This window comes from Oncorhynchus nerka, unplaced genomic scaffold (genome assembly GCF_034236695.1).
Source record: "Oncorhynchus nerka isolate Pitt River unplaced genomic scaffold, Oner_Uvic_2.0 unplaced_scaffold_2089, whole genome shotgun sequence".
Classification (NCBI taxonomy): Eukaryota; Metazoa; Chordata; class Actinopteri; order Salmoniformes; family Salmonidae; genus Oncorhynchus; species Oncorhynchus nerka.
Genome location: NW_027039236.1, coordinates 34,984 through 51,181, shown reverse-complemented (window position 1 = coordinate 51,181; position 16,198 = coordinate 34,984). Strand labels below are relative to the sequence as shown.

Here is a 16,198-nt window from a genome sequence, read left to right as displayed (position 1 = left end):
GCGTTGAAGATGTCGTTCCCATAGCAACGATTAAAACATTCCCTAACCAGAAACCGTGGATTGATGGCAGCATTCGCGTGAAACTGAAAGCGCGAACCACTGCTTTTAATCAGGGCAAGGTGACTGGTAACATGACCGAATAAAAACAGTGCAGCTATTCCCTCCGCAAGGCTATCAAACAAGCTAAGCGTCAGTATAGAGACAAAGTAGAGTCGCAATTCAACGGCTCAGACACAAGAGGTATGTGGCAGGGTCTACAGTCAATCACGGACTACAAGAAGAAAACCAGCCCAGTCACGGACCAGGATGTCTTGCTCCCAGGCAGACTAAATAACTTTTTTGCCCGCTTTGAGGACAATACAGTGCCACTGACACGGCCTGCAACGAAAACATGCAGACTCTCCTTCACTGCAGCCGAGGTGAGTAAAACATTTAAACGTGTTAACCCTCGCAAGGCTGCAGGCCCAGACGGCATCCCCAGCCGCGCCCTCAGAGCATGCGCAGACCAGCTGGCCGGTGTGTTTACGGACATATTCAATCAATCCCTATACCAGTCTGCTGTTCCCACATGCTTCAAGAGGGCCACCATTGTTCCTGTTCCCAAGAAAGCTAAGGTAACTGAGCTAAACGACTACCGCCCCGTAGCACTCACTTCCGTCATCATGAAGTGCTTTGAGAGACTAGTCAAGGACCATATCACCTCCACCCTACCTGACACCCTAGACCCACTCCAATTTGCTTACCGCCCAAATAGGTCCACAGACGATGCAATCTCAACCACACTGCACACTGCCCTAACCCATCTGGACAAGAGGAATACCTATGTGAGAATGCTGTTCATCGACTACAGCTCGGCATTCAACACCATAGTACCCTCCAAGCTCGTCATCAAGCTCGAGACCCTGGGTCTTGACCCCGCCCTGTGCAACTGGGTACTGGACTTCCTGACGGGCCGCCCCCAGGTGGTGAGGGTAGGCAACAACATCTCCACCCCGCTGATCCTCAACACTGGGGCCCACAAGGGTCCGTTCTGAGCCCTCTCCTGTACTCCCTGTTCACCCACGACTGCGTGGCCACGCACGCCTCCAACTCAATCATCAAGTTTGCGGACGACACAACAGTGGTAGGCTTGATTACCAACAACGACGAGACGGCCTACAGGGAGGAGGTGAGGGCCCTCGGAGTGTGGTGTCAGGAAAATAACCTCACACTCAACGTCAACAAAACTGAGGCCATGATTGTGGACTTCAGGAAACAGCAGAGGGAACACCCCCCTATCCACATCGATGGAACAGTAGTGGAGAGGGTAGTAAGTTTTAAGTTCCTCGGCATACACATCACAGACAAACTGAATTGGTCCACCCACACAGACAGCATCTTGAAGAAGGCGCAGCAGCGCCTCTTCAACCTCAGGAGGCTGAAGAAATTCGGCTTATCACCAAAAGCACTCACAAACTTCTACAGATGCACAATCGAGAGCATCCTGTCGGGCTGTATCACCGCCTGGTACGGCAACTGCTCCGCCCACAACCGTAAGGCTCTCCAGAGGGTAGTGAGGTCTGCACAACGCATCACCGGGGGCAAACTACCTGCCCTCCAGGACACCTACACCACCCGATGTCACAGGAAGGCCATAAAGATCATCAAGGACAGCAACCACCCGAGCCACTGCCTGTTCACCCCGCTATCATCCAGAAGGCGAGGTCAGTACAGGTGCATCAAAGCTGGGACCGAGAGACTGAAAAACAGCTTCTATCTCAAGGCCATCAGACTGTTAAACAGCCACCACTAACATTGAGTGGCTGCTGCCAACACACTAACTCAACTCCAGCCACTTTAATAATGGGAATTGATGGGAAATGATGTAAAATATATCACTAGCCACTTTAAACAATGCTACCTAATATAATGTTCCCTACATTATTCATCTCATATGTATACGTATATACTGTACTCTATATCATCTACTGCATCCTTATGTAATACATGTATCACTAGCCACTTTAACTATGCCACTTTGTTTACATACTCATCTCATATGTATATACTGCACTCAATACCATCTACTGTATCTTGCCTATGCCGCTCTGTACCATCACTCATTCATATATCTTTATGTACATATTCTTTATCCCCTTACACTTGTGTCTATAAGGTAGTAGCTTTGGAATTGTTAGCTAGATTACTTGTTGGTTATTACTGCATTGTCGGAACTAGAACCTCGGCAAGACGGAGCTGCTCTTCCTCCCGGGGAAGGACTGCCCGTTCCATGATCTCGCCATCACGGTTGACAACTCCATTGTGTCCTCCTCCCAGAGCGCTAAGAACCTTGGCGTGATCCTGGACAACACCCTGTCGTTCTCAACTAACATCAAGGCGGTGGCCCGTTCTTGTAGGTTCATGCTCTACAACATCCGCAGAGTACGACCCTGCCTCACACAGGAAGCAGCGCAGGTCCTAATCCAGGCACTTGTCATCTCCCGTTTGGATTACTGCAACTCGCTATTGGCTGGGCTCCCTGCCTGTGCCATTAAACCCCTACAACTCATCCAGAACGCCGCAGCCCGTCTGGTGTTCAACCTTCCCAAGTTCTCTCACGTCACCCCGCTCCTCCGCTCTCTCCACTGGCTTCCAGTTGAAGCTCGCATCCGCTACAAGACCATGGTGCTTGCCTACGGAGCTGTGAGGGGAACGGCACCTCAGTACCTCCAGGCTCTGATCAGGCCCTACACCCAAACAAGGGCACTGCGTTCATCCACCTCTGGCCTGCTCGCCTCCCTACCACTGAGGAAGTACAGTTCCCGCGCAGCCCAGTCAAAACTGTTCGCTGCTCTGGCCCCCCAATGGTGGAACAAACTCCCTCACGACGCCAGGACAGCGGAGTCAATCACCACCTTCCGGAGACACCTGAAACCCCACCTCTTTCAGGAATACCTAGGATAGGATAAAGTAATCCTTCTCACCCCCCCCCTTAAAAGATTTAGATGCACTATTGTAAAGTGGCTGTTCCACTGGATGTCTTAAGGTGAACGCACCAATTTGTAAGTCGCTCTGGATAAGAGCGTCTGCTAAATGACTTAAATGTAAATGTAGAAGCACAAGCATTTCGCTACACTCGCACTAACATCTGCTAACCATGTGTATGTGACAAATAAAATTGGATTTGATTTGATTTGTCTGTAATTGTGAAAGCTGGAAGCATTTGCCTTTGAGGAGAGTTGACTCTGTAGTCAAAATACACTGAGTGTACAAAATATTCCTAATATTGAGTTGCACTCCCTTTTGCCCTCAGAACAACCTCAATTCGTCAGGGCGTGGACTCTACAAGGTGTCGAAAGCGTTCCACAGGGATGCTGGCCCATGTTGACTCAAATGCTTCCCACAGTTGTGTCAAGTTGGCTGGATGTCCTTTGGGTGGTGGACCATTCTTGATACACACGGGTGAATGTAGATCATGAAAAACCCAGCTGCGTTGCAGTTCTTGACACAAACCGTTGGACCTGGCACCTACTACCATACCCCTTTCAAAGGCACTTAAATATTTTGTCTTGCCCAGTCACCCTTTGAATGGCACACAGACACAATCCATGTCTCAATTGTCTCACGGCTTAAACATCCTCCTTTAATCTGTCTCCTCCCTTTTATCTACACTGAAGTGGATTAAACAGGTGACATCAATAAGGGATCATAGCTTTCACCTGGTCAGTCTGTCAGGGAAAGAGAACGTTTTGTACTCAGTGTGTTGTTGCTGTTTTAAAAACATTCAGAATTTCTATTCGACGATGGGATCAAGTTCTATTGTTTTATATTCCAATTTAAACTTTACTCAACATTTTGGTCTGCCCTCTAAGTGAATTTACTGTAGAATCAAAGCTGAGGTTTTTGGCTTGTCACGCCATAGATTGTGCAGAGATATATTTGCTGTCACCTACTTACAGCCCTGTGTGCGTTTTAGTAGATTAATTATATAATATTCTTAATTGAATCCTTTTCCCATTTTTGTGTTTTCAAAAAAGCAATACTTCATAGAGAAATGAACATCCTCCTAGCTGACTTAGAAGACCCTGAGTGTTCAAATCCTGCTGTGCCTGGTGCATCACACAGTTGGAGTGTGAGGAAGGAACTCTCACAGGATAGGTGGAGGGAGTCCAGGCCTGAGATGGTAGATTCTCTGCGATGTAGAGACTGTCTGCCGAAACAGCTTTACTGCGAAGACTGCGATGTCTCTACACATGCAAAGTTCCCCCTGCACAACAGACAGTCCATCATCGAGGGGTTCTACACGCCCCTTCCTCCAACTACAGCCATATCTCTCCACAGTGATGGCAAATATGCACTTCATGAAGAGGGTGTGTTTTATTTTTTTTTGCGGCTGAATGTATTATATCAAAGTTCAAATGTATTCTTGTATATTGTTGTATATAAATATTGTCCCTAGATTGTTTCTTACCATTGGATGTACCAGAGGTGATATGTGGTTGCCTGACAAGCACCATCCATGTTGGCCCCTGGAAACATATAGTCCTCGTAGTAATAAATGGTATGTGCAATTTCTCCAAGAACCAAACAGTGATGTAGCAATGCAATGTAAAACAAACTTAATTCAGACTACATTTTTTTCCTCAAACTCGCTGCAATGTCACAGTGCCTGCTGCAATGTAACAGCAAATTTGGCAGATCTGATAAAGAATGGGTACTGGCCTGCCACTGTCAACTGTGACACCATATACCAGGTAGATCTGTTCAGCTCTTTTGAGGAGCTGAAAGTGTCAGCCCCAGGAATGTCCCGTCTGGCATTTATGTGGATTTTGGAGCAGCAAACAGACTTCTTTGGCAGGGTAACAATCAATTATACTCAGCTTTACCAATGTATGACTTCAGGTTAACTATGTTACATTTTGTTACAACACTTTGTGTAACAACTTTATTTCCAGTACTATAACTATGTTAAAACTTCAGGTCTCTACCTACAGTGTGTTAGCCTCCTGCACCACTGTCCTGCGATGCACCTTATCTGTGCCCCTCTTGCTACAGTATGTGTTAGCCTCCTGCACCACTGTCCTGCGATGCACCTTATCTGTGCCCCTCTTGCTACAGTATGTGTTAGCCTCCTGCACCACTGTCCTGCGATGCACCTTATCTGTGCCCCTCTTGCTACAGTATGTGTTAGCCTCCTGCACCACTGTCCTGCGATGCACCTTATCTGTGCCCCTCTTGCTACAGTATGTGTTAGCCTCCTGCACCACTGTCCTGCGATGCACCTTATCTGTGCCCCTCTTGCTACAGTATGTGTTAGCCTCCTGCACCATTGTCCTGCGATGCACCTTATCTGTGCTCCTCTTGCTACAGTATGTGTTAGCCTCCTGCACCACTGTCCTTGCACCACTGTCCTGCGATGCACCTTATCTGTGCCCCTCTTGCTACAGTATGTGTTAGCCTCCTGCACCACTGTCCTGCGATGCACCTTATCTGTGCCCCTCTTGCTACAGTATGTGTTAGCCTCCTCCACCACTGTCCTGCGATGCACCTTATCTGTGCCCCTCTTGCTACAGTATGTGTTAGCCTCCTGCACCACTGTCCTGCGATGCACCTTATCTGTGCCCCTCTTGCTACAGTATGTGTTAGCCTCCTGCACCATTGTCCTGCGATGCACCTTATCTGTGCCCCTCTTGCTACAGTGTTAGCCTCCTCCTGATTTGATTCCAGGACCATGGACAGAGACGGAGAGAAAACATCGCTGACTGCAATGCAGCACCACAGCAGTGGAAAGATGCCACTCTAGCTGGAGATTAAATAAATACATGTTTGAAACTGATGTTGGACAATCAAATTCAACATGTAACTAAACGAAATTCGTTCCGGCTGGTTCATTGACATGAAGCTTATTTTACACTGCTCCAGGGAAACGAGGCCCGCCATGCATTTATGATAGCAGTTGTTTCCAAAGCTCAAATTATCTTACTCTGTTTTACAGTTCTACAGAAATATTAAAATATATGTCAAACACGTTATATAAAAGTGTTATTTTTATTGTAATTGTATCAATTATGGGGTCGTGCCATGTGTGATAACCGGTGGGATATTAATAAGAAACTCGTTTTCTACTATAGGTAGTAGGTTGCATAGTGATAGCAACATTGTAACTCTCCGATGCAGGGGTTAAATATAATTGGAGCTTATTTGTTCATCTTCCAATAAATAAGTGGTAAGTCTACCTGTTTGACAGACACACTTATCAAATCCATAGCTGTCGGTATAGCCAGAAACTAAAATACTGTCGCATGCACTGATTAAATACCTCCGTGTCTGGGAAGGGCTTGGTGTGTTTGACTAAAACTTGGGCTCGAGTTGAGTGAGGGTATCACATACCCTTTGTTAATGAAAATGATATCTATTGTTTGCTTTATATTTTGAAACAAATACATAAAACGATTCCAAATTAAATCAAGCGTTCTATAACAATGCTTAACTCGGTGATGCCTTATGGTAGAAACAAGTTCTAAAGACGTGACTCCGATGTATATGGTGATATATTGATTCCTCTCTATGACAATCTGAAGCTAAACTGCAGCCTATAATATTCGAGGAGATAAAAAAAATAGACTTTGCTATTCTATCTTTATTAATTGAGCTTTTCTCTTTCTGAAAAGAGAAGATGTTTGTTTTAACGCAGGCAGCTTTTAGGGAAGCACTTCTGTTGTTGGGTTATACAGTGCCTTGCAAAAGTATTCATCCCCCTTGGCGTTTGTCCTATTTTGTTGCATTACAGCCTGTAATTTAAATAGGTTGTAATTTGGATTTAATGTAATGGACATACACAAAATAGTTTAAATTGGTGAAGTGAAATGGAAAAAATAACTTGTTTCAAACAATTCTAAAAAATAAAACATGGAAAAGTGGTGTGTGAATATGTATTCACCCCCTTTGCTATGAAGCCCCTAAATAAGATCTGGTGCAACCAATTACCTTCAGAAGTCACATAATTAGTTAAATAAAGTCAACCTGTGTGCAATCTAAGTGTCACATGATCTGTCACATTATCTAAGTATATATACACCTGTTCTGAAAGGCCTCAGTCTGCACTGCAACACCACTTTGCAAGGGACACCACCAAGCAAGTGGCACCATGAAGACCAAGGAGCTCTCCAAACAGGTCAGGGACAAAGTTGTGGAGAAGTACAGATCAGGGTTGGGTGATAAAAAAATATCAGAAACTTTGAACATCCCACAGAGCACCATTAAATCCATTATAAAAAAATGGAAAAAATATGGCACCACAACAAACCTGCCAAGAGAGGGCTGCCCACCAAAACTCACAGGCCAGGCAAGGAGGGCATTAATCAGAGAGGCAACAAAGAGACCAAAGATAACCCTGAAGGAGCTGCAAAGATCCACAGCAGAGATTGGAGTTTCTGTCCATAGGACCACTTTAAGCAATACACTCCACAGAGTTGGGCTTTGTGGAAGAGTGGCCAGAAAAAATAAGCAAACACGTTTGGTTTTCGCCAAAAGGCATGTGGGAGACTCTCCAAACATATGGAAGAAGGAACTCTGGTCAGATGAGACTAAAATTGAGCTTTTTGGCCATCAAGGAAAACGCTATTTCTGGCGCAACCCCAACACCTCTCATCACCCCAAGAACCCCATTCCCACAGTGAAGCATGGTGGTGGCAGCATCATGTTGTGGGGATGTTTTTCATCGTCAGGGACTGGGAATCTGGTTATAATTGAAGGAATGATGGATGGCGCTAAATACAGGGAAGTTCTTGAGTGAAACCTGTTTCAGTCTTCCAGAGATTTGAGACTGGGACTGACAGAGGTTCACCTTCCAGCCTGACAATGCCTAAGCATACTGCTAAAGCAACACACAAATAATTTAAGGGGAAACATTTAAATGTATTGGAATGGCCTAGTCATTGCCCAGACCTCAATTCGATTGAGAATCTGTGGTATGACTTAAAGATTGCTGTACACCAGCGGAACCCATCCAACTCGAAGGAGTTGGAGCAGTTTTGCCTTGAAGAATTGGAAAAATATCACAGTGGCTAGATGTGCCAAGCTGATAGAGACAATCCCCAAGAGACTTGCAGCTGTAATTGCTGCAAAAGAAGGCTCTACAAAGTATTGACTTTGGGGGAGGGGGTGAATAGTTATGCACGCTCTAGTTATGCACGCTCAAGTTTTTTTTTAAAGAAAGTTTTATTTCTAGTTTATTTCTAGTTATGCACGCTCAAATAAAAATAAATTTAAAAAAAGTTGTATTTCTTGTTTGTTTCAAAAAACGAAAAATATTTTGCATCTTCAAATGACACAACCCCCCAAAAAAAATCTATTTTAATTCCAGGTTGTAAGGCAACAAAATAGGAAAAATTCCAGGGGGGGTGAAAACTTTCGCAAGCCACTGTACAATGGCCTAGTAACCAGTAGTTGAAGCTTACCGTTTTCTGCATCAGTAGAGCCTCTGTCTGGGTAGGAAAGGTAACTTTTGAAAGTGCCATGCTTAGTTTCAGAAGAATGTCTAAGTTGTAATTATTTTTGCCTCGCCTAGGGCGGCAGAACGTCTAGGGCATTGGTGATTTTATCAATGTAATCAGATTGAAAATATGAGGCTATGTTATTGACTGATTATACAGCCTACTAACCAGATGTGTTAAAAACTGTGTTTAATTTGTAGCATAGGCTTATTAATTGGGCTGCTGTTATGTTTTGTTCCTCCAACTATTAGCTGATTAAAAAAAAGGGGGAGCGGCAGATTTGTCCAGGACCGACACTGCCATTCATTACGCAATAAGCTTTGAAAGGCGGTGAACGACTTGATAAAAGCGATCGGCTCGAACGCACCAATTCAATGTGCTGACAAGTCTACGGTCTTGAAAAACAGAACTAGAAGGAGCATTTGAAAATTGTGGGAGCCAACGCGGATGTCTAGAGACTATACTGATTTCGCATCTTCCTCTCTGATTTCCGAGATTATTACAAATACCTTCGAACTGATTTACAGACAGACTGGCTCTGAAATAGCCTTCATTTCAAATTCTTTGTTCTTTGGATGAAAACCGGAACGTAAGCCTTCAATTAAATTTAGCTCCGCATGCATGGATTCTGTCGTGACGTTGTTTGTTCACACTCACGATAGATTGTTGATTCGGAGCTACAATAATACAATGTTAACGTGTAGCCTAACATTAGGATGTGAAATAGGTTTCACTTCGGCAAAATCTACAGAATTTGACAATTTCCTAACCTTCAAGAGACATTTACATCGGTGAAAAAGTATTTCTCTCTCAGAATGAAACATTATACTGAATTACGTAATCAACCTTTTGTTATGAAAATATGTTTAAACTTTAAAGTATCAATATTGTGGATAGTGTAGAGACTTATTTGTAGCGAAAAATATAGTTAGACGTCACAATCAAGCCTGTTTTAATTTTTCTTATGTCAAACAAAAGTATTTCTCTCTTAAGAGTCAAAGATTATACTGTATTAAGTAATCAACCTTTTGACATAACCTGTCTAAACTTTAAAGTAGGCCAATCATATTGTGGACAGTGTAGGGACTTATTTGTAGCCTTAAGAAAAAAAATGTAGGCCTGTTTTAATTATTCTCATGTCAAAACATATTTTTATTAGATTTATTTGACCTTATTTTTGTATATTTCAGGTAAAATTGATGCATGCTTATGTGAAGCAGCTAGTGAAGATGTGTCTCCCTGGTATCTTCATTGTTACCCTGTTGACCCTCTCTATTCCTGCTGTCCATGGTGGGAAAGTCCTGGTGTTTCCTCATGACGGCAGCCACTGGGTCAACATGAAGGTCATTATTGAAGCGCTTCATTCAAGAGGTCACAGTGTGTCAGTAGTACGGCCATCAGACAGCTGGTACATCAAGGAAACCTCCCCTCACTACAGTTCAACAACAATTGATATTCCAGGTGGAGCTGATGAGGAATTATTTTGCTCATTTGTGTCAAGACTAATACAGATAAAGAGAGAGGGAAACTCTGCTTGGACTCGTTTTAGTTTGGACATGGAGTTGAAGGACGGGTTTTTTGAAGTTCACCGCAAAGTGTGTGAGATGATAATCCACATGTTAGAGAATAAACAGTTGATGCAGTCTATTAGAGAAACCAAGTATGACTTGGTTCTGACAGACCCATTAAATGGGGGAGGCATTGTGCTGGCTCACTATTTAATTGTGCCACTTGTTTTCAATGTTAGATGGACTATAGGTGGTGAGGGTCATTTTGTTATTGCTCCCTCTCCACTATCTTATGTTCCATTTCCTGTTGCAGAGTTAACAGACAAGATTTATGTACTTCCGGGTTGGAGCGAGCGGTCGCATCCGCACTTCGGTCCGCAGGTAGTATAACTTTTCATTACATTTCATTACATTTCATTATAGTACAACGGTTTGATTTGTCTAATCTTAGCAATTTCTTCTTAGCTAGCTACATAGCCGTCATTGTATCAAAGATAATTGCGTAATTATCGTATTTCGTCGTCCTAACGTAGTCTACACTACTATCTGCCCAGCAGCTAGCCAGCTAGCAAACGTCCACCGTCTACCGAATAGCAGCACTGTAGAACTATTACACTCAACTGAATGACTTGATTAGTGTAGTGTTAGCTAGCTACATAGTTGTCTTTGCTGTCTTCGTATCCAAGATGATTGTGTAGTTTAGAGTGTGTAGTTTTAGAGTGATTATCTTAATTTACCGAGGTTAGCTAGCCAGCTATCAGTCGTCCTTAACGTAGGAGACACTGCTAGCTAGCCAACAGCTAGCCAACGTCTACCGAATAGAACTTCCACACTCAACAACCCGGTCGCATTCCGCTTCGCTCCACAGGTAGTATCACATTTTCATTTCATTTCATTACAGTACAACGGTTTGATTTGTTTGATCGTAGCTAGCTACATAGCTAGCTACATAGCCGTCTTTGTGTCAAAGATAATTGTGTAGTCTAGAGCGATTTTCTAGGTTAGCTAGCCAGCTATTGTCGTTCTTTTAACGCAACGTAACGTAATCAACACTGCTAGCTAGCCAGCTAGCCCCCGAATAGCAGCACTGTATCATTTTAATCATTTTAGTCAATAAGATTCTTGCTACGTAAGCTTAACTTTCTGAACATTCGAGACGTGTAGTCCACTTGTCATTCCAATCTCCTTTGCATTAGCGTAGCCTCTTCTGTAGCCTGTCAACTATGTGTCTGTCTATCCCTGTTCTCTCCTCTCTGCACAGACCATACAAACGCTCCACACCGCGTGGCCGCGGCCACCCTAATCTGGTGGTCCCAGCGCGCACGACCCACGTGGAGTTCCAGGTCTCCGGTAGCCTCTGGAACTGCCGATCTGCGGCCAACAAGGCAGAGTTCATCTCAGCCTATGCCTCCTCCAGTCCCTCGACTTCTTGGCACTGACGGAAACATGGATCACCACAGATAACACTGCTACTCCTACTGCTCTCTCTTCCCGCCCACGTGTTCTCGCACACCCCGAGAGCTTCTGGTCAGCGGGGTGGTGGCACCGGGATCCTCATCTCTCCCAAGTGGTCATTCTCTCTTTCTCCCCTTACCCATCTGTCTATCGCCTCCTTTGAATTCCATGCTGTCACAGTTACCAGCGCTTTCAAGCTTAACATCCTTATCATTTATCGCCCTCCGGGTTCCCTCGGAGAGTTCATCAATGAGCTTGATGCCTTGATAAGCTCCTTTCCTGAGGACGGCTCACCTCTCACAGTTCTGGGCGACTTTAACCTCCCCACGTCTACCTTTGACTCATTCCTCTCTGCCTCCTTCTTTCCACTCCTCTCCTCTTTTGACCTCACCCTCTCACCTTCCCCCCTACTCACAAGGCAGGCAATACGCTCGACCTCATCTTTACTAGATGCTGTTCTTCCACTAACATCATTGCAACTCCCCTCCAAGTCTTCGACCACTACCTTGTATCCTTTTCCCTCTCGCTCTCATCCAACACTTCCCACACTGCCCCTACTCGGATGGTATCGCGCCGTCCCAACCTTCGCTCTCTCTCCCCCGCTACTCTCTCCTCTTCCATCCTATCATCTCTTCCCTCTGCTCAAACCTTCTCCAACCTATCTCCTGATTCTGCCTCCTCAACCCTCCTCTCCTCCCTTTCTGCATCCTTTGACTCTCTATGTCCCCTATCCTCCAGGCCGGCTCGGTCTTCCCCTCCCGCTCCGTGGCTCGACGACTCATTGCGAGCTCACAGAACAGGGCTCCGGGCAGCCGAGCGGAAATTGAGGAAAACTCGCCTCCCTGCGGACCTGGCATCCTTTCACTCCCTCCTCTCTACATTTGCCTCTTCTGTCTCTGCTGCTAAAGCCACTTTCTACCACTCTAAATTCCAAGCATCTGCCTCTAACCCTAGGAAGCTCTTTGCCACCTTCTCCTCCCTCCTGAATCCTCCTCCCCCTCCCCCTCCTCCCTCTCTGCAGATGACTTCGTCAACCATTTTGAAAAGAAGGTCGACGACATCCGATCCTCGTTTGCTAAGTCAAACGACACCGCTGGTTCTGCTCACACTGCCCTACCCTGTGCTCTGACCTCTTTCTCCCCTCTCTCTCCAGATGAAATCTCGCGTCTTGTGACGGCCGGCCGCCCAACAACCTGCCCGCTTGACCCTATCCCCTCCTCTCTTCTCCAGACCATTTCCGGAGACCTTCTCCCTTACCTCACCTCGCTCATCAACTCATCCCTGACCGCTGGCTACGTCCCTTCCGTTTTCAAGAGTGCGAGAGTTGCACCCCTTCTGAAAAAACCTACACTCGATCCCTCCGATGTCAACAACTACAGACCAGTATCCCTTCTTTCCTTTCTCTCCAAAACTCTTGAACGTGCCGTCCTTGGCCAGCTCTCCCGCTATCTCTCTCAGAATGACCTTCTTGATCCAAATCAGTCAGGTTTCAAGACTAGTCATTCAACTGAGACTGCTCTTCTCTGTATCACGGAGGCGCTCCGCACTGCTAAAGCTAACTCTCTCTCCTCTGCTCTCATCCTTCTAGACCTATCGGCTGCCTTCGATACTGTGAACCATCAAATCCTCCTCTCCACCCTCTCCGAGTTGGGCATCTCCGGCGCGGCCCACGCTTGGATTGCGTCCTACCTGACAGGTCGCTCCTACCAGGTGGCGTGGCGAGAATCTGTCTCCTCACCACGTGCCCTCACCACTGGTGTCCCCCAGGGCTCTGTTCTAGGCCCTCTCCTATTCTCGCTATACACCAAGTCACTTGGCTCTGTCATAACCTCACATGGTCTCTCCTATCATTGCTATGCAGACGACACACAATGAATCTTCTCCTTTCCCCCTTCTGATGACCAGGTGGCGAATCGCATCTCTGCATGTCTGGCAGACATATCAGTGTGGATGACGGATCACCACCTCAAGCTGAACCTCGGCAAGACGGAGCTGCTCTTCCTCCCGGGAAGGACTGCCCGTTCCATGATCTCGCCATCACGGTTGACAACTCCATTGTGTCCTCCTCCCAGAGCGCTAAGAACCTTGGCGTGATCCTGGACAACACCCTGTCGTTCTCAAATAACATCAAGGCGGTGGCCCGTTCCTGTAGGTTCATGCTCTACAACATCCGCAGAGTACGACCCTGCCTCACACAGGAAGCGGCGCAGGTCCTAATCCAGGCACTTGTCATCTCCCCGTCTGGATTACTGCAACTCGCTATTGGCTGGGCTCCCTGCCTGTGCCATTAAACCCCTACAACTCATCCAGAACGCCGCAGCCCGTCTGGTGTTCAACCTTCCCAAGTTCTCTCACGTCACCCCGCTCCTCCGCTCTCTCCACTGGCTTCCAGTTGAAGCTCGCATCCGCTACAAGACCATGGTGCTTGCCTACGGAGCTGTGAGGGGAACGGCACCTCAGTACCTCCAGGCTCTGATCAGGCCCTACACCCAAACAAGGGCACTGCGTTCATCCACCTCTGGCCTGCTCGCCTCCCTACCACTGAGGAAGTACAGTTCCCGCTCAGCCCAGTCAAAACTGTTCGCTGCTCTGGCCCCCCCAATGGTGGAACAAACTCCCTCACGACGCCAGGACAGCGGAGTCAATCACCACCTTCTGGAGACACCTGAAACCCCACCTCTTTAAGGAATACCTAGGATAGGATAAAGTAATCCTTCTCACCCCCCCCCCTTAAAAGATTTAGATGCACTATTGTAAAGTGGCTGTTCCACTGGATGTCATAAGGTGAATGCACCAATTTGTAAGTCGCTCTGGATAAGAGCGTCTGCTAAATGACTTAAATGTAAATGTAAATGTAAGATGAGTTTTTTTGAGCGTGTCCTTGTTTATGTCATCAGGCAGTATCTGTACAGACAGGCAATTAGACCTCATTATTCTGCTTTAGTTAGTCGTTACTTTGGTCCCGAGGTCGACTTCTTCTCATTGTTTCAAGCTGCTGATTTATGGCTCATGAGAGTTGACTTTGTGTTTGAGTTCCCTCGTCCCACCATGCCTAACATTATCTATATTGAAGGGTTCAAATGTAAACCTGCCAAGCCTCTTCTCCCAAAATTGGTGGAGTTTGTTCAGGGTTCTGGGGTGCATGGACTCATTATCATGTCTTTGGGAACTTTTATTGGGCAGCTTCCACTTGATATAGCTGATGAGATAGCTGTTGCTTTTGCCCAACTGCCTCAGAAGGTAATCTGGAGGTATAAAGGAGACAGGCCAGCTACTCTGGGTAACAACACCTTATTAGTTGACTGGATGCCTCAGAATTATCTTGTAGGACACCCTATGACAAGGCTGTTTGTAGCTCACAGAGGAACAAATGGGATTTTCGAGGCTATCTACCGCAGTGTTCCAATAGTAGGCCTTCCTCTGGTGTTCGACCAAACTGACAATCTTTCTAGAATGAAAGTGAAGGGTGTAGCAAAGGTTGTGTATTTAGCAACACTAGATAGAAACATATTATCCCAGGCCTTACAGGAAGTTCTGGATGAGCCATCCTACAGGACGAACATGCAGAGACTCTCCAGGCTACACAGGGACGTGCCAATGGAGCCCCTGGACACTGCCCTCTTCTGGATTGAGTTTGTCATGAGACACAAAGGTGCTGCTCACCTGCGTACAGAGTCCTACAGAATGCACTGGTACTCGTACCACTCTGTAGATGTAATGGTCTTTTTACTGACTGTTGTGTTATTTACTCTGCTGGCTTTCATTGGCATTTTCAGATGTTTCTGATGCAGGTCATGTTTGAAAATTAAAATGAAAGAGGAATGATTATGGCTTTCATCTGTACACAGTGTGGTACAACAATATGTTTTTACTTGTCTCACTCATTATACTTTTTGTTCACATGACAAATATATGTGGCATTGATGTAGACATACAGTATTGTTGACAGATGTTTTATCTATTTGCTTTTGAAGATTTTGCTAAACTTACAACTGTACCTTAACTGTTCAGCCCATTTAATCAAAGGTTTTAATAGGAAAGTCCAAATGTGCACTTTAAAAATGAATGCTGTTATAGTTGTGTGTGGCTGCTTTCTTTGTGTGTAACAGTTAAACTGATGTAAATGTTGATTCTCCAGAAGACCGTTAAGGAGCTCTGTTTTTTAATAAAGATATCATGCAGCTTAGATGTTTTCCAAAAACACTTTGTCCCTCATTGGTTCGTTCTTTTTTCTTCCACATCTATTGTGGAGGTCATTTCAAAAGAACAAAGAACTTTCAGTTTGTCGTTATCCAGACTTTAACGACAACATCATTCTTAATTCATTCTAGAAGGGTTGATAATTCAGAGGTAATATAATCCTATGAGATCCGAGGAGGAATGTGAAGGGATTTTCATACGGATGCTTATAAAATGACAGCATTGATCTGCAATAAATAAGCCAACCAAGGTGGTCTGCATAGAGCAGAAGAAGGGTTTCTATTGTCTGACTTTTCTCTAAAGGACTCTGCTTGGAAGCCTCACTTAGATTTAGTTCACTTAGAAATACAGAGAGTATATTTCCCTCCTTTTGCCCTCAGATCAGCCTAAAATCATTGGGAAATTTAACAAATGGAAAGGTTCTCATAAAAGCAGTACTTTGACATTTACTTAATGCTTATAAACCAGCATTCCACACAAAAGCCAAAGCGAGCTACACATTTTACATGTAAGTAACATTTCACTACATCTTATCACCAGAATGAATAAGCTAATAATAAT

General features: G+C 45.2%; 2 protein-coding genes across 2 annotated transcripts; both read left to right on the top strand.

Annotated features, from left to right (window-relative positions):
- The first annotated feature begins 8,780 nt into the window (after nt 1–8,780).
- Nucleotides 8,781–10,533, top strand: LOC135559524 (UDP-glucuronosyltransferase 2B31-like). Its single transcript, XM_065014804.1, has 2 exons — nt 8,781–9,063; nt 9,665–10,533. Exon 2 carries the CDS (start codon nt 9,674–9,676, stop codon nt 10,370–10,372), a length of 699 nt encoding a protein of 232 aa, XP_064870876.1. The 5' UTR covers nt 8,781–9,063; nt 9,665–9,673; the 3' UTR covers nt 10,373–10,533.
- Nucleotides 10,534–14,042: 3,509 nt separating this feature from the next.
- Nucleotides 14,043–15,623, top strand: LOC135567405 (UDP-glucuronosyltransferase 2A2-like). Its single transcript, XM_065014803.1, has one exon. It carries the CDS (start codon nt 14,297–14,299, stop codon nt 15,221–15,223), a length of 927 nt encoding a protein of 308 aa, XP_064870875.1. The 5' UTR covers nt 14,043–14,296; the 3' UTR covers nt 15,224–15,623.
- The last annotated feature ends 575 nt before the right edge of the window (nt 15,624–16,198 follow it).

What these genes read in the sequence shown, in the direction of transcription:
- LOC135559524 (XM_065014804.1), top strand. Translation starts at nt 9,674, where the DNA reads ATGCATGCTTATGTGAAGCAGCTAGTGAAGATGTGTCTCCCTGGTATC.
- LOC135567405 (XM_065014803.1), top strand. Translation starts at nt 14,297, where the DNA reads ATGAGTTTTTTTGAGCGTGTCCTTGTTTATGTCATCAGGCAGTATCTG.